The sequence below is a fragment of the Chenopodium album genome, chromosome 7, assembly GCF_948465745.1.
Source record: "Chenopodium album chromosome 7, dcCheAlbu1.1, whole genome shotgun sequence".
NCBI classification, from domain to species: domain Eukaryota; kingdom Viridiplantae; phylum Streptophyta; class Magnoliopsida; order Caryophyllales; family Amaranthaceae; genus Chenopodium; species Chenopodium album.
Window position 1 is genome coordinate 70,622,804 of NC_137840.1, and position 18,354 is coordinate 70,641,157.

General features: G+C 34.8%; 3 protein-coding genes across 6 annotated transcripts; all 3 read right to left on the bottom strand.

The window, feature by feature from the left end:
• Positions 1-420: 420 nt before the first annotated feature.
• On the bottom strand, positions 421-2,198 carry LOC145638308 (B-box zinc finger protein 20-like). Its single transcript, XM_081689273.1, has 3 exons — positions 1,814-2,198; positions 1,266-1,715; positions 421-863 (listed from the first exon to the last, which is right to left on the bottom strand). The coding sequence occupies exons 1-3, from the start codon at positions 1,997-1,999 to the stop codon at positions 507-509; spliced, it is 993 nt and encodes a 330-aa protein (XP_081545399.1). The 5' UTR covers positions 2,000-2,198; the 3' UTR covers positions 421-506.
• Positions 2,199-3,019: 821 nt separating this feature from the next.
• Positions 3,020-7,354, bottom strand: LOC145638309 (FBD-associated F-box protein At5g22730-like). 2 transcript variants are annotated; one of them, XM_081689275.1, is made up of 4 exons: positions 7,108-7,354; positions 4,698-5,588; positions 4,454-4,579; positions 3,020-3,379 (listed from the first exon to the last, which is right to left on the bottom strand). In XM_081689275.1, exons 2-4 carry the CDS (start codon positions 5,580-5,582, stop codon positions 3,089-3,091), a joined length of 1,302 nt encoding a protein of 433 aa, XP_081545401.1. In that variant the 5' UTR covers positions 5,583-5,588; positions 7,108-7,354; the 3' UTR covers positions 3,020-3,088. The 2 variants fall into 2 exon arrangements, with proteins under 2 accessions (XP_081545401.1, XP_081545400.1); XM_081689274.1 differs by lacking the exon at positions 7,108-7,354 and having other exon boundaries at positions 4,698-5,673.
• Positions 7,355-11,571: 4,217 nt separating this feature from the next.
• On the bottom strand, positions 11,572-16,179 carry LOC145638310 (F-box/FBD/LRR-repeat protein At1g78750-like). Of its 3 annotated transcripts, none has more exons than XM_081689277.1 (4): positions 16,004-16,179; positions 12,263-13,288; positions 12,031-12,156; positions 11,572-11,925 (listed from the first exon to the last, which is right to left on the bottom strand). In XM_081689277.1, the coding sequence occupies exons 2-4, from the start codon at positions 13,142-13,144 to the stop codon at positions 11,650-11,652; spliced, it is 1,284 nt and encodes a 427-aa protein (XP_081545403.1). In that variant the 5' UTR covers positions 13,145-13,288; positions 16,004-16,179; the 3' UTR covers positions 11,572-11,649. The 3 variants fall into 3 exon arrangements, with proteins under 3 accessions (XP_081545403.1, XP_081545404.1, XP_081545405.1); XM_081689278.1 differs by having other exon boundaries at positions 12,263-13,368; XM_081689279.1 differs by having other exon boundaries at positions 11,575-11,925; positions 12,263-13,027.
• Between the last annotated feature and the right edge of the window lie 2,175 nt (positions 16,180-18,354).

Genomic DNA, 18,354 nt, shown 5'->3' on the forward strand with positions numbered 1-18,354 from the left:
GCATATAATGGTATTGTATGCGGACTATCACATACAACCATTGTATGTGTAGTATCACTCGAAAGAAAGACAATAAAGCACTGCAAATATTTTGCCAAGATCTATCTTTATTGCTTTTCATGCTTTATTTTATAAACAAATACGCTCAATTCAAAACGTCTTAGTTCTTTAAATTTTTAAGATGTTAAATTGAGGTTGATTCGACAGTAGTACAACTTATCTATCAATCTTTATGGTCAAGGGATTTTACTCTCATTAATCAGGGAAGATAAAGGTAGTACAAGAGCGTTAGAACCTTGAGTGATTGCAACCCAAACGATTAAATAAAAGAACACGTTCAAAGTGGTAGTTTTTTTTTTTCCACACCTTGATAATTACTAGTACACAACAAAAAATATGACCAAATAAAAACCCATCTAATTAAAATTCAGCACATATTAAACACACTTTATAAAATACAAGATACACAAACTTAATAAAAACAAGATCTAATCAAGATCATAATTCTACCAAGAAGGTCTTGTTCTCTTAGACCCTAATGATGAATTATTATTATTATTAGTAATAATTTGTGGAACAGTAAAAGCATCATCCTTCAAATATTTTCTGTTCAATTTCATAGTTGCTGTGACACTTGTCTGTTGGGACTGTTGCTGTTTCTTTGTCCCATAAATTGGTGCATTTGTAATTTGATGAAGTTCTGAAGTAGTCTGACCAAACATGTTGCTAGTAATTGCTGCTTGTGGTACCCAGAAATTCTCAGAATTTGTTGATGAACTTGTCAATTCTTTTTCATTCTCCACATCAAAAAATGACAACACATCTTCATTTACCTCAATACCAAGCTGGTTGTTGCAAGTATTCTGCACTCACAAATGTAAAAATTACACCTATATTCTCAACATCTAATCATAATTACTGATGCACAATTTGTCAAATTAGTATCCCAAGTCATGTATTAATCTAAATCAATCATGCAATTTTTTTTTTTTTTTTTTTTTTTTTTGTGTGTGTTAAAAACTTGTATATATACAACAGGCTTACGCACTCTAAATCACATAAATATTTACCGTGTAAAAATGCGACTTTTATGTGACTTGAGGTGATTAGTTAAACATTACTTGTAGTATTCAATGCAACTATTTCTTATAGGTAATCCAACTAAACAGAACTGATTCAACTTGCATAAATTGTGCCAATTTTGGTTAAGAAAAATATAAAAAAATCACAAAATTAAATAAGATATTTGAGATTTTTTAGCAAACCTTGGAAAAACCAAAGGGAGCAGCAGAATCAACAAGCAAATCTTCAAAATGCCACCCTGGTAGCATATCTATCAGATACTCTGATATATTACTAGTCGATCCACCACAGTTCAACTGATTATTGTTTGAACTATCTGGGCTGCTGTTGCTGTTGCTGTTGTTGCTGTTCGTTACGAGGGATGCAGACGAATTCAGAGTTTTTTCAGAAGAAACTGATGTGGGTTTTTTAGCAGACTTAAAATCAGGAACTATATAGCCTCCAATTCCTTTGCTAGCAGTTACAGTATCAGCACTTTTGGTGTTGTCAGAAATTACTGCAGACAGCTTAATCCCTGTTAACAGAAACCTGTTATGCTTTTCTGTATGTTCATTTGCTGTATGTAGTGGCAGTTCACATTCTCTGCATAAAATTGCTCGATCTTGTTGACAAAATATAAGTGCCCTTTTCTCCTGCATCCAAAATATATGTCAGTAATGTTATACTTTATATAGTTGTAAAAAAAAATTTCCGAGGTGGTACTGGTACTCAAGACTTGAGATCAAATTACCTGACAGATGTCGCAAAGTGGGAAACTAGAGGTCGAGGGGTGTAGAAGAGAGAAACGGTGGTGTTTCGAGGCGAGTTTATTGGCATGATGGACTCTATGATCACATACATCACAAAGAGCAGCTTCATCAGCTGAACAAAATACAGAAGCTTCTTTTTTGCTACAAACATCACATTGGATCTTCATATTTGTAAACCTTTATTATTTTTTAGGCTGATTTTTTTTTTCTTTCTATTTTTGGATTTTGATTTGATTTGGGTATACTTTGATGATTCCAGATTTGATGGAATAAATTTGTAGAGATAGAAAGTTGTGTAATTGAAGTGAGAAGAAAGGGAGGAAGTGGTGGGCTAACCTCAAAGGCTTTAAATATTGTAAGGAAAACTGTTAGAGAAGCTTGAGTTGGCATATGCTAACTGATTGATTTTCAATTTAATATATTATGGTAGTATATAGTATTACTATAGTTGATATGAAATAAAATATACTCAAAATGTGACCAATTATAGAAAGAGTTAGATGATGATGGAGGAAAGAATGGGCTAGGTGAGGGGATCTGCCGACTGTCTATATTGCATAGAGAATTGTGTGGAAAAGGGTAGATTTGTAATTCACTATATGGTTGGGATGAATCACATTGATTGTGGGTCTAAAACAATTATATAACGGAAATTACTACGTATATTTTATACTCGAAGCACCCTGAATGTGAATGCTTTAGCTCAAAACTCAACTTGACCTGATTTAAACTTATCGGTTACTTTTAAAGTGGTTGGTCAATTGCTTGTCGTTTGATCAACATTACTAGTCTACTTGTACGGAGTATTTGTTATATGTGTTTTCTCAAATTAAACTCCTCGAATTGTAAATGTTAGGAAGTTTAATTACAATGCTATACGTCTTGTATAAATTCAAAAAATTCTCAAGTGTCTAGGATTCAGGTTAGTGATTAAGAATATTTTTTTTTTATCAGATAACATCTTGCTTCTAAGAGTTTTCAAAGATGTCTCAATCTCTAATGACATATTAACATTTTCCCCACGTAACAAAGTCTCGAGTTCACCTAACTTTTCTAAAACTAAGAGTGTTATTTACATAGCATTAATTTAAATCCATTTTTACAGATTAAAAAACGATGTCATTGATTAAAACAGAAGGAAAAATAAATAAATAAATAAATAAATAAACTAAAAGATTAAATGTATGTCCAACATTGATTTATAGTTTAGTTCATGTTCACAGATACAGTGCAGAATTCCCTTAACAGGTAGGGAATTAATTCCACTTAACCAATTTACAGCAAAATGGATTGGTGATTTTAACTCGACAAACAGCTGAGGATCTAGGAAGATCCAATAACCCCTGATAAAAACTAGTAACATCAGAATCAGTAGCACAACGATGAAAGTTGATTTTCATCTCCTTCAAAGCTGATGCAGCCTTCAAAAAGTATTCTGCTGTGTCGAGTTCTTTTACTAGACCAATGAAGCCACAGATTTCTACTGTTTCAAGGCATGGCAGATGCTTGGGCGCGAATTCGGGATCAAAGCGGTCACCGCAGTCAAACTGATGAATGAAACCCACAGTTTTACATGTAATAAAGTACAAGTCTTGGCACAACAAATAAATAAAAAGAAAATTTAACAAGAATAATTCAAGCTTTGCCCCTTTCTCCCAAAATAATCCAACATTTCGATTAATCCTAAATAATCCTAAGTTGACAACCCACTTTCTCCCGACAACCCTAGCAGGTCACCCTACCCATTATAACCGGTTACCATCCACATGTCACATCCTTATTGGTTAATTTTTTTAATCTTTTAATTCTAATAATTAAAATAAATAAATAAATTCCTTTCTTCTCCACCATCCTCTTTCTGATCCTATCTCTTCTCCCCTTTCATGGCCACCAGTAACCCCATCCACCACCACCACTTCTATAGCCATTATTAATACCATTCACCACGCCCAACATAACCCACCCCCACCAGCAACCATGACCCACCCCACAACCAACATAACCCACCCCCACCGGCGACCACAACCCACCCCCAATTCTCATCTGGGTTTGTTGTTAATAGTTCCATTGAGGTTGTTGGATGTGGTGGTAAGTGGAGAGTGATGAGGGAGAACAAGGGGAGCAAGCAGTGTGTGTGGGTCACAACGTTGTGGTTGCGGGCTGATTAGGAGGGGAGCATGGAGCGGGCTGATTGTCAAGGAGGGGAGAGGGTATTGGGGCAGGCTGGTTGACGGGGAAATGGGGTAGGTTGACAGGAAGGTGAGGTGCTGGCGAGAAAGTTCAGGGAGGTGAGGGTGTAAGACTCCACGAGCCATTGTTAATGGTTAAAAAGTAGTTGAAGAGAGGAGAAGGAAGGAGGAGGAGAGAGAAGGAAAGCCATTGTTAATGGTTAGAGCTAATACCAATGTCGACTGTCAAGAAAGGAGGAAATTACCTGAAGTTTAAGTAACCACTTAAATAAGCTTGCTATGAGAAAATAAGTAGTAAACTTGGGATTATTCAAGGGTTAATCAAAAGGTTGGATTATTCTGAGAAAACAGGGCAAATGTTAGACTTTTCTTGTTAAATTTTCCTAAAAAATAAAGTAATAAGCTGCGAAAATTACATAAAAATGTGCTTACATATTTAAGAAACAATGATTTTAACTTAGGAGCGCAATATAACATCTTAGACAACTCCTCGTCAGCTCCATACTCTAACCAGGTCAAATTTGGAAAGACTGTAAGCTCCGTTACTAATAGGAAGACCTGTAAATCAATAAACAATCCATGAGAGCCTTAGAAAGTTACCAACACCAAACAAAAACAAATTGAATGAAAATACAGAGTAATAAATAATAAAGATGAGGATCAAGGTTAAGCTTACTTCAAATCTTAATTGCAAAGTTTCTACCCCGGAAACTTTTGTTAAAACCTTTTCTACTTGATCACTATTAATTTGGTCTAAACAAAGATCTGCTTTAATGAGTGACCTCATATTTCCAATGTCAATTGATGATACCCAATACTCATGAATACACAGGTATGCAAGGTTTGATGTTTCTATAACGATACAAGCCTGCTCCAACCCATGAATGGTACGAGTATTCTTAATTAATAATGAGTTTAGGGTCAAGGACTCCACACGGAGCATTGCTTTGACAACACAATTGACAATGTGCAGCTCTCTAAGAACGGGACAATTGGATGACAGCTTTTTCATAAATTCATCATCAGGAAACTTAAGGTTCCTGAGATGGATGGTTTCCAGGTTTGGTAAATGGAAAGACACCGAGGCACCGATATTTAAAGACCCATGCAGATTTAAAACCACGAGTGTCTCACTGAAAAGAAACCTTGGTGGTAGGCAGATATCCATAAATTGGTTAAGGATGATATTTAACTCATGTATATTACGCCTTGCTGCGGCGATCAGCCATGAATTGACATAAAAGGCATCAGCATTAGAAAGATTCAAGCAAAATCGTTGGATATATGATGCTTCATTATGAAGTAGAACATTATCCATGAAACTCTTGAAACAAATCTTTTGCTCCAAAGAGTGTTGTTGATCCCCCGAAGTCTTCTTTTCTTCAGTGAAGTCAAGTACGGGAACTTTGGTCCATACATACTTCCATCTATATGACAATATGCTGGTCTTAACAGCAGACTTCGTAGTGAGAAAAGATAATATATGGCATAGAATCGTGTCTGGTAGGTTACTGATGTGGTCTATGTCTTTAAGACGCCTTCGGTTCCATGGGATTGACATTGAAACCTTACAGAACAACAATAACCAAGTATAAATAAACAAGGATTCAAAATACAACCTCCAAAGAAACAGCATTATAGTTGAAAGTGCATTAAAGCAATAAAATCCACAGTGACACTAACTGATGAACAAATAGACTTGGATTTACCCAAAGACTTGAATGTTGCATTAAAAAAAGTACATGCTCCTTCCAACTTGATTTTGCATCATTCAGAGATTTTAAGTTCATTTAAATTAAGCTCCACAACAGTTTCAGCACAGTTCAATTCAGTACAGTATAGCTGAGTAAGAATAAATTCAGGATTTTTTGACAATAAAATGCAAAAGACAGATTGAACTTTCTAATACACTCGTAATTCAAATGCCAATCTAAAGCAAACCCTCAGCTTCTATAAATGTCATTATTGACAGACTCGATTTTCCAACAAATTCCCACTTCTCAACATATTCAACATATAATGTTGAGCAATAAATATATGCTGCAAACTGCATCAAAGCTTGATGTTGTTTGAACATTAAGGGAAAAAATGAAAAAAATAATAAAACATCAACGATTCAACGTGTAATTATAAATAAATTTAACTTAAAAGCTCTTCAAGCTGCCAATCAACTAGTTCAAAGTTCTTTGAAAGATCACTTTTAAGAGCCTAATCGGTTTGACCTAAAGAAGGATACACAATGAACCCTGTAAAAGTAGAGCATTGAGGTCAAATTCAACCCATTCCATGATTCCTTTTTTTCATAAAACCTAGTCGGTAACAATTGCTATTATGGTTTTTAAAATCCTTTTAACTTCAGCCTCCCCATCATATACCGCTATTTTAAGCCTGAGAGTCTTGCTCGACCAAGTTCGCCTAGAATTGCATATTACCCTTAAGACTTATTCTCTCCCATCCTCTATTCACGGGTAATGAGTGAACCAATTTGTTCACACCAGAACCAAGTCTAGCCATATAAAATTTTCATCCAACAAAACAAAATCTAAGTTAACCAAACACTTAACTAGTAACTATGGAGCGGGTTTTCCCTTCGTGTTTGCATCCAAACAAACCCGCAAACCAAATGCTTCCTAAGAGTTTATTAATCAACCTTACATTCACCTCACACCATTTCTTATCTCCACAAATTAGTTTGTGGGGCTTTTTCCTTAAGCAATAAAATCAACCAATGATAAGATTTCAACAGCAACAACAAAAGATTAAACATAAAAAGAGTTTATTTTGTCAATTGCCTAATACCTTTAAATCAATCTGGCAATTGGTAATAATTGGCTTTATGAAAACTTATTCATACTATGCGAAACCACTATCAAATTCCAATCAAAATGTAACAAATTTATCATTTGAAAGCATCCAAAGTAATGAGAAAATAGATAATTAACATGAAAAAATTAAAATCAACCCACTATAATTTAGCTAAATGTGATATTTCCAACAAAAATTCAACATGAATCGTAAGATAAATGTAAATTATGCTTACATATTAAAAATCCAATAACTAGGGTTTAGCAAAGAAGCAAACATACCGGAAACAGAGGGTTTTGACTGCGGTTTTCGTAATCATCAGCTTGTTACTCCAATGAATTTTGAAGTGCAAGAATTTTGATATAGATAAACTAGGGCTAATTAGAATTCGTTTGAGATTTAATTTGCAGAATTTCAGAAATTTCTTCAGAATGAAAACCTAATTAAACGATCGGGTTAATGTCAGGGACATTCTGTGAGAACTGAGAAGTGGCACTAGAGGTGGGAACGGCCACTAGTAGGGGTGAGCATGGGACGGGTACCCGTACCGTTAGTACTAACGGTTCGGGTACCCGATAACCAATATCACTAAAAGTGATATCCATAACCCGAACCGATAAGTTCGGGTACCCAGACTTCGGATACCCGAATTTTCGGAACGGTTATCGGGTACCCTAAAAGTATCCAATAGTGATAATTAAACTTAAAAAATTAGTTACTATGATATTTTTTAATACTAATTAACAACAATACCACATGATCTTGACCAAATTATTAATTTTTTTTTTGATGCAAACGAGGGCAAGGCCCGAACAAGAACACACATTACACCACCATTCGTGGCAAAGCCACCCCCACCATATCCTCCCAAAGAAGGTTCTTTATTTCGATTGGAGGATCATCGAAATAAACCACCTTCTCTTGGAGAATAGCACCCATATTGGCAAGTTTATCCGCCACTCTATTCCCCTCCCTATAACAATGAAAAATAACAAACGAAGAACCAAAAAAAATTACAAAGATTACGACAATTATTAACTAGGTGCACACATTCTCCCTGCTGCTGGTTGGCATTGGAAATTGCTTCTACACATGCTTTGTTATCCATTTGCACTACAATGTTTGTGATGCCCACCTGTCTTGCTAGCTTGAGACCATATTCGAGAGCTAACAGTTCAGCTCTATACGCATGACGAATACCGAAGTTAGCAGCAAAGCCCTTGACAAAGCGTCCCTCTGGATCTCTAATGACTCCTCCCCCACCAGCTAGCCCAGGAGACCCTTTCCTAGCACCATCCGTGTTCAAAGTCCACCAGCCATGAGGAGGAGCTAACCAACGCACCAAAATTTCAGCTTTCTGTTTAGGACCTTGGCCCTGCTGCATCAGATGTGGCTTTGGATTGGTGAATACATTCCAGACTTCATCAACTTGGTGAAGGATAAAGTCTCCTGCTTCTTTCGGAATTTCATCTTTTTTATCAAACACCCAACAGTTTCTCCACCTCCAAATCCACCATAAAGTGGTAGCAAAGCAAGTCGGCCATTTTTCTGACTTAATGGGATCATTCGCATCCAGGTTCTTCACTATCCATTCATTGAGATCATCAGAAAAGAAGGTAGGGAGAAGAGCCATACCACCAACTTTTTTCCAGATTTCTCGAGCTATTGAGCAGTCTCGAAGGAGATGGATCAGGGTTTCATCAGTGTTGGGGTTACACCTTGGGCATCTAGGATCATTAGTGAGCTTTCTCTTCATTCTATTCGAATTGCAAAGAAGTCTATCATGTAAAGCTAGCCATAAGAAAGTGCACACTCTCTGCTGGACTGGCAGTTTCCAAGCAAGATCCCACTTGGGGTCTCTTGGAATCACATCATCATCTCTCATTAGTTTAAGGACACTTTTAATTGTGAAGTTCCCATTAGTAGCGCCTTTCCAGTATCGAACATCATCAGCATCTGGGTTATCAACTAGAGAATACGCTGCAATTTGCTTCAATTGTTGCTCAGGGAGAAGATGAGAAAATAAATCCCATCTCCAACCGCTTTGGCGATCCCACATTTCTTCTACAATAGCTCCCTCCACAGAACTGGGAATTGTGGCAGTAGCAAACTCTCGAAGGGGTGTTTCAGAGGCCCAATTGTGCTCCCAAAACAGAGTTCTTCTACCATTACCTACGGCAACTTGCGAGCCTCGTTTAATCCAAGCAGCATTATCAGTTATTCCTCGCCAAACGTTCGACATGCTAGAAGTGGGGATGAACATATCAATGTCACATCGGCCTTTGCAATATTTGGAACGAAGAACACGAGACCAAAGGGCTTGAGGTTCCTTAAGGACACGCCAACCAAGCTTTGTTAAAAAGGCAGAGTTGGCTTGTCTAGCAGATCGAAGGCCTAGACCTCCTTTATCTCTCGACAGCTGCAGTGTCTCCCACGAAAGAAGGTGAATTTTTTGCTTCTCATCCGAACTTCCCCAAATAAATCTTTTAGCTTTCCTATCAATATCATCGCAAATTGAGCGAGGTAATTTAGCAGTTTGCATAGAGTAGTTTGATAGGGTGGTGAGGGTTGATTTCGTGAGAGTGATTCGGCCTGCCAAAGACAAATACTTTGTCTTCCAACCTGTCAAGCGTCTATCAAGTTTTTCACAGAGGTGATCAAAAGTTTCCCTTGACCAAATTATTAATAACATTACTAATTATTGATATTTATAGTGATTATGAAGTAATGTAAAAGTTTAAATATTGAAAAGATAGATTTAAGTAGGAAAAAAAACAAAATAATTGCTTATCGGAACGGAACGGGTACCCGTTAATTTTAAAATGATACCCAAAAACCATACCCGATAACAAATTATCGGAACGGGTACCCGAACCGTTAACGGTTCGAGTACCCTAATTTTCGGAACGGTAACGGAACGGGTTTTCGGTTTTTCGGGTAGTTTTGCTTAGCCCTAGGAACAGGTGCAGAACAAATGTATCGTTGTCTGACTAGAGGTGTCAATTTGGAGGATCGGATTGGGTCGGATGAGTTTGGGTCGGTTAATTTTTACTGTTAAGTCATGCTAAATTATTGTGTCCAAACGAATTCAAATCTGAATCGGATATTTTCAAATTAACTACAAGAATAAGAAAATAACCCCCCAAATCCCCTTTGTTGGTCGAAAAATATAACGACTTCATCTTTGGGTCGGTTTTGGATCGATTCGGGTTGGATGTGGTTTTGACACCTTTAGTCCGAACTCGAGCATGTTATAGCTCAAAACTTAGCTTGAACTGATCCGAACTTCTCGGTTATTTTAGGAGTGCTACTTGCTAGCCCTGTTAGGTCAGTTGATAGTTATTTGATTATTTTGTATTATTGTACTTCATATGTATTTAATTTACATGTAGATAACTTAAATTAGAAATTAGAGGGATTATTCGTAGTTTATTATTGCTACAATGCATAAAATTTATTTGAAATGTGTTTTAGAGTACTCTGGTCAAACTCAACTTGACCCATAGTTTGAATAATTATTTCACTATCATATCATTTCTAAATACGAAATACTATATCGTTACTGAAATAGAAAATGCCTCTCGATTTGCAAGAAGGGTGTATGATCAACATTCTCAACATATAATTAAAGACCCATGCAGATTTAAATCCACGAGTGTCTCACTGAAAAGAAACCTTAGCGGTAGGCATATATCCATATATTGGCTAAGGATGATATTTAACTCATGTATTTTACGCCTTGCTGCGGCGAACAACCATGAATTGACAAAAAGGGCATCGGCGTTAGAAAGATTCGAACAAAATCGTTGGATATATGATGCTTCATTATGAAGTAGAACATTATTCATGAACCTTAAGGTTGGAAGGTGCAATATTTCCCACTAGACCAAACTTAACTTGGTATTATACTCCGTAGTAAACAGTTTAACATGAGCATGTCTGAACTTGTCTGTTGTTTAGGAGTGCTCGATAAGTTGGTAGTTATTCGGTCAACCATAGAAATGGTCAACATGTATCATTGTACTCGGTATGTATTTTTTCTTACATGTAGACATCTCGATATTCAGTAGAAATTAGGGAATTTATTCGTAGTTAGCTACAATGCGTAGTACATAAAAATTACATGAGTTTAGAGTGCTCTGGACAAACTCAACTTAATCTATTGTTTGAAACTTTGAATAGTTATTTCACTTTCACTATCGTTTGTGAAATAAAGATGTCTCTCAAATTATTCTCAACGTATAATTCCGGTTGTCAAGTTTGTACATTAGCATAAATGAGCAAAATGTATAGCTAGTGAATAGATTTTACAGTTATTAGTCCTTCACTCCTTATTACTCCATTAACTTGACAATTTTGCTAGTGCAAGAGGAAAAATTAAGCAAAAGTTTTTTGCTCATTTTTCTCTTTACCAATAGCAAATTTAATAATCAGTCGATTGTATAATAAAATAGTAATACCCAATTAGTAAACATGGGATTCAAGAGTATGGGATTCAAGTTGGTGATATCATGATAGTAAACATCATTCATTGGGTATTTGGATATTTATGTAATGATAGAGAACATGAGGTTCAAGTTGTAGTGAACAACTGAACATAGGATTCAAGCTGAACCGGAGACAATCTTACGCGAGTATCACTATAAACTCACTTAAAGGAAGTCTCCGGTTCACCTAATTTTTGAGGGTTAAAAAATAAACTATTCTTAATTCGAAGCATATCCTTTTTAAGCTTTCTTACATATGGCCCTTAGGTTTTCTCAAAAAACAAATTATATAGCCCTTAGGAATATGTTTATCATTTTCCAAAAATTAAAACAAAATTACAGGCCGAGTTTAGAAATTTTAACTTGACAAACAGCTGAAGATCTAGGAATATCTAATAACTCCTGACAAACAGACAAAACAGTAGTAACATCAGAAGTAATACAACAATCAAAGATGATTTTCATCTCCTTCAAAGCAGTTGCAGCCTTCAAAAAGTATGCTACCATGTTGAGTTCTTCTTCATTACCACAGAAGCTACAGATTTCAACACTTTCAAGGCATGGCAGATGCTCGGGTGCAAATTTGGGATCGAATGGTGAATTCTCATTAAACTGATGAATAAAACCCACAGTATTAAAACTAATACTAACCATGGCACAAAACATTTTTTAAAAAAAAATCAGAAGCTGTGAAAATCACATAAAAAATGTGCTTACATATAGGATAATCAACGATTTCAACTTCGGAGCGCAATGTAATGGCTTAGACAACTTCTTCTCAGCATGACACTTTAACCAGATCAAATTGGGAAAGACTGGTAGCTCTCTTGATGTTAATAATGCCTGTAAACCAAAAACAATCCTTGCTAGCATTAGAAAGTTATCAACACCCAACTAGCAGCATAAAAATAACACTTGTAAATAAAAAGATGATAGAGGTTAAGCTTACTTCAGATTTTAAGTGCAAATATTTTACCCCAGAAACTTTTGATAAAAGCTCCTCCACTTGAAAATCATTGACAAAAAAATTGACTTCTGCTTCATTGAGTGATCTCATCTCTCCAATGTCAACTGATACCCAAAACTCATCAAGAACAAGGTATGTAAGGTTTGGTGTTTTAACAGCAAAAGATACCTTCTCTTGAGAAGTACGAGTTTTTCTTATTATTAATGATTTTAGGGATAAGGACTCCACACAGATTGTAGCTTTGACACAACAGTTGACAATGTGCAGCTCCCTTAGAACAAGGCAGCTGGATGACAACCTTTTCATGAATTCATCATCAGGAAACTTAAACTTACTGAGATGGATGATTTCCAGGTTGGGTAAATGGAAAGACGCCGAGGCACTGATACTTATTGGCCCTTGCAGTTTTAAAACTGTGAGTTTCTCACTTAAAAGAAACCTCGGAGGTAGACATAATACATTCAAAGTTTTAACATTAAGGGCGATATTTATCTCATGCATTTCACGCCTTGATGCGGCAATCAGCCATGAATTGACATAAAAGGCATCAACATCCATAACATCCAAGCAAAATCGTTGGACATAAGATGCATCATTATGAAGAAGAACCTTATCGATGCAATCCTTAAGACAAATCTTTTCCTCCAAAGAGAGTTGTCGATCCGTCGAAATATTAACTATCTCAGTGAAGTCAAGTGCAGGAACTTTGGTCCATACATGCTTCCATCTTTTAGACAATATGCTGGTCTTAACAGCAGCCTTTGTAGTGAGAAAAGATAAAATATAGCATAAAACTGTATCTGGTAGGTTACTGATGTGGTCTACACCTTTTTTAATACGCCTTCGGTTCCCTAGACTTGACATTGAAACCTTATAGTACAACAGTATCCAACTAACCAAGTATATATAAACAAGGATTTGAAATAGACCCTCCAAAGTAACAGCACTTACAGCAGTATAGTTAAAACTGCATTAAAGCATTAAGTTTCCCGGGCTTGACATTGAAACCTTATAATACAACAATAACAGAGTATAAATGAACAAAAATTTAAAATACACTATCCTAATGATCATCAGTATAATTGAAACTGCATTAAAGCAAATAAATCAAAATGATATTAGTGATAAGCAGATACACTCAAATTTACTCAAAAATACAAATGGTGCATTGAAACAAGATACTAACGGTGTGCTATTTTCAATTCAGACAATTTAGATTCATTACAATAAGGTGTTGTTTGGTTCACTTGGGAATTAGAACTTCCCATGAATTGTAAATTTATGGGAATTAAATTCCTACAATCAAATTCATGGGAATTTTATAAAATTGTTTGGTTAACAATGAGGGAAGTAACTTCCATAGGAATTTCCACTTACCTAGGGGGGTTAGGTAAGTAAGTTCCTACATTTTGTGGGAACTCAAAATTCCTAGGAAGTTTCACTTCCCCCATTTCACCAAATTATTGTCAACCAAACAACACACTAAAATTGCAATTCCTAGGAAGTCTCACTTCCCATGTTTTTTTATGTCAAACAAACAACTCCTAAAGCTATAAATAATTCAGCACATTTAAATTCAATTCAGTACAGTGTATCAAAATTTAATTCAATTAAATAGTGTAACAGCTAAATTGAATATATCCTATATCAAATTTTGGTAGAAGAAGCAAACCAATTCCAACTAAGAGTGATCATGAAGGTCATAAATTAGACCAAATATAGTTCAAACTAATTTGAGGGCAACAAAATTGAGAAACCAAAAACCTCAAACATTGATTGACACACAATATATTAAGGCCTTTTTTAAAAAAAAATCAAAATTCAGTTTATCAGTTTCGATAACAATTAGATTTAGACATAATCTGTTCACTTCAACAATTTTTTTGGATTTTGGACAACCTAAATCAATTTAGGCCACCGAAGCAAAGCCACTATGACAAACAATGACTGTCTGTTCAAATCAACAATTTAGAGTTTGGTCTTTGGACACCCTAAATCAATTTAGACACAATCTTGTTTAAAACCAAATCTAAAAAGAGTTCATATCAAAGTAAGCTGACATACAAAAGAGACCACATCTTACAAATGGTGCAAAGATTGCAATTACAAAACAAATATATAATATATAGACTACCCTATACTTTCCATCAGTTACACCATCTTAAACCCGAATGTCCTGAACCACCAAGTTTGTTTGCCTTTCATGACTTCTTTTCTCTCCTCTCAATCCTAGAATGATGAGTGAACCAGGTCGAGTCTGGCCAAAGTAAATTCAATTCCAACCCCTCCTATGATGGATTTAATCAGTATTTCTTTTGAAGAAATGCAAGCCTTGATCTTGCAATTACAACATCACAGCAAGCAGACATTCAAAGAGCACCTGGACCATCTAAGGATCATGAGAATGTACAAGTTAATAAGTTATATATAGGCGTTAATCTTCTTTTCTTTAATCATGTGTGGCTGTGTAAGTATATTTGTCTGTTAAATTTTACCCAAAAGTTAGAGCTATATATGCACACAAGCTAGGTTTTCGTATGGTCAAACAGTAAACACTAAGGTGCGGCCTTTGAATGTCATAAGCATCAGAAATTCCCTGGCAACAAAGACCTATAAATCAACCTCTCACCTTTTACTTATATACTATAGATCTTGGACAGCTTTCTCCCTCGTCGTTCAGTAACACTTGCAAAGGTCATCATGGCAGGCTGGTGTTAAATTTTGAGAGAATATGAAATGGGTCCGACAACCCGAACAAGGAGGAGGAGAGTTTGGTCCATACACGAGGCTTAGGAGCTTTCATACTAAAACCAATTGACAATAGTGACAATAGTAGGAGTAACTTCTCTACCTTATAAAGTGGAATCATCTCTCCTCTTTCTCCAATGTGGGACACTCACAAGTGGGCGACAATGGATTTCAGCAGCTAGCAGCAATATGGCAGAAGGAGTTTGGGTCTATGGTGGTAAATTGGCAATAAGAAGTCATGGAGATCATGTATCTGTCACCCCGAACTAAGGGGATTGCAATGTAAAACTACCAAAGAACCAAACAAAGGGTCATCAATTGCAATTTTCCCATATACAACTTTTCGTCGAACAAAACGGATCCTAAGTGAGCCAAACTACTAATAAGTAACTAGGGTTTTCACCTTCCATGCAATAAAAACTGCGAATGCTTTTTAAGAGTTTATCAATCATTAATTTGCCTAGTAAACTATAATTCAACTAAATTTTTAATAGCTGAATACTATGAATTCTATGATTGAATAATAACTACAATTTTTACTAGAAGCACTAATTTGCCAAGGAAACTTCTATATTCATAATCAGCTATTAATTTCCAAAACCCTAGTTTGTTGACAATTGTTTTATATTTCTCTAGAAACTTCTATATTTCAATTATTAATAATTTATAACCTATCTAATATTAGCTAATTTTGAGATCTCTGAATAGTAAATAAGCTTCAAATCACTCCTGCAATTGCTAAAATTTTGATTTTCGAAAGCTAATTCATACCAATGTCAAATGCTAAAATTTCCAATTGACATAAGAAAGCATCCAAAGAACTAAGAATATAGTTCGTTTAAAATTGGTAATTAAAATCAACAAACTATAATTCAGCTTAATTTGATATTTCGAACAAAAATTCAACATAAAAAGTTAATTATGCATTTATGCTTACATTATTATAAAGCTCAAACTAGAGTTTAGCAAACGTACCGAAAACAGAAGATTTTGACTGGGGTTTTCGTTATCTTCGTATTGTTAAAGCTTTGAATTTTGACGCTTGCATCAGGAATTGATGAATATAACTAGGGCTAAACAGAATTCGTTGGAGACCTAATTTGCAAAATATCGGAAATTTCTAGATGAAAACAAGGAATACCTTTATTTTCTTGTGTTTAGAGAGCCATTAGGTTAGATCTCGTGTCATGCACGTTAATTTCAATATTTATCATTAGTTTAATACAATTATTTTACTATAAAAAATAATATCAAATTGCAAAATAGGATGAAAGTTTTATAATTACGATTTTTTTAAAATCATTAAAGAAAACGGAGGAAGAAATGCATGCACGACTAATAAAAATAACTATGGATTACATTACAAAGTTATAGATAAGATTACATTATTGTATTATATGATTTTGTTCCCGTCATAAAATAAATAAATAAATAAATCTTTGTTGAATGTGTAAAAATGAATATACTTGCCAAATAGAAAAGAAAATTATTGTAAAGTAAGTATTAAATTAAATACTTCTCTAAGAAGCTTTGAAAAAAAAAAAAAAAAAAAAAAAAAAAAACCATTTTGGAGGGAAATTTTTTAACCAGGTTATGACAAGTATCATTTCTGGTTTCGCCTTTAGTATAGGTATATTGATTGATTGATTGATTGATTGATTGATTGATTTGATTATGATATATTGATTGATTATTGTAAAGTAAGTATTAAATTAAATACTTCTCTAAGAAGCTTTGGAAAAAAAAAAACCTTTTGGAGGGAAAATTTTTAACCATGTTATGAGAAGTGTCATTTCTGGTTTCGCCTTTAGTATAGGTATATTGATATTGATGATAAGGGCGGGTGATGAGAATCGATTCCAGGATCCTGGGATCGGGAGGGAAGCTCTGACCACTTGAGCTATTCCTCACTCTCGGAGCCCCTTTATTTGATAATAAACAAAAATCGTTTATGTATTGACATTTTTGTAAATAAGTCAACAAAACATCTATGCAATATGACATTTTTGTAAATAAGTCAACAAAACATTCTATGTATGACATTTTTGTAAATAAATCAATATTTGTGTGACCCACATTCAATAAAAGTTATTGATTTATTTACAGAAATGTCACTAGATAAACACATTTTTATAAATCAAGATAAACTTGTATTTTCTCGGTGTAAATCCCGGTACTTTAAAACACGTGTACTTACAATAATGTCATTAGATAACAATTGTTATATTATTTTTACTTTTTGTGTTTAGAAAGTCACAAGGGCGGGGATGAGAATCGATCTCAGCATCTCCTAGAACTGGGAATGATGCTCTAACCGCTTGAATTATCCCCCACTCTCACAATTATTATATTATGACGAATGCCAAGTTCTATATTCTCATATGAAAACTTATTTCATTCATATTTGATCGTACACACATGTTTGAACTTTCTATGGAGATCAGTGGTGTGGAATATAGGCATGGGCACGGGTCGAGCGGAGTCGAGTAGCATGTGTCGTATTTCTGGCTCAAGTGGGTCTTGTCTAAAACGGGCCATGAAATACTAGTGCAGTATCGAGCTTGTGTCAATCTCATAAATGATGCACATGCACAACTCAACTAGCATGCCAATTCGTAGCGTGTCAATGGACGGATGGGCCCTTATATTTGATAACTTTGTACTAAGTATTATTAAAAAGAATAATCCCACACTTTGACACTTGTTGAAAACAATCTCACCATTGAGAAATATGGCATATAGATAGAAAATTTATGTTAAAATGCAATAAACAGTCTGAATATCACCCGAAGAACAAAACTAGTTTAGTGATATGCCGCCTAAACTTACAAGTATATTTTTTTTACGCCTAAATTATGATTAAACGCACTCACCCAATTATATAATACTTAGTACTATATGACATTTATTTTTAAAAGATGAATGCACAGGTACTAATATTCCACATTAAAAAAAATAAAATAAATAAATAAATCCTCTCATCATACAATTATATGCAATTATGCTTACCACATATTCGAATCACCACACCTTGATGACCTTGAAACATTCCTATAATTTTTTCTAAATATAAACTATTCATCATATTAATATACCAAATTTAGACACCCTACCCTAAAGCTTGAACCCTATAAAATGCGAAGAAATCATTCATCAAAATAATCAACCTTCATTTGGTCATCAAATAGATAATACATTATTATTTATACAAATATTTATATATAGGCAACACAAATTTTGGAGTAATATCAATTATTAGCATACAACTACGTATACAATGGCGTTAAACAAGATTGTCGCATTTCTCTTGATCGCCGTGGTTGTCA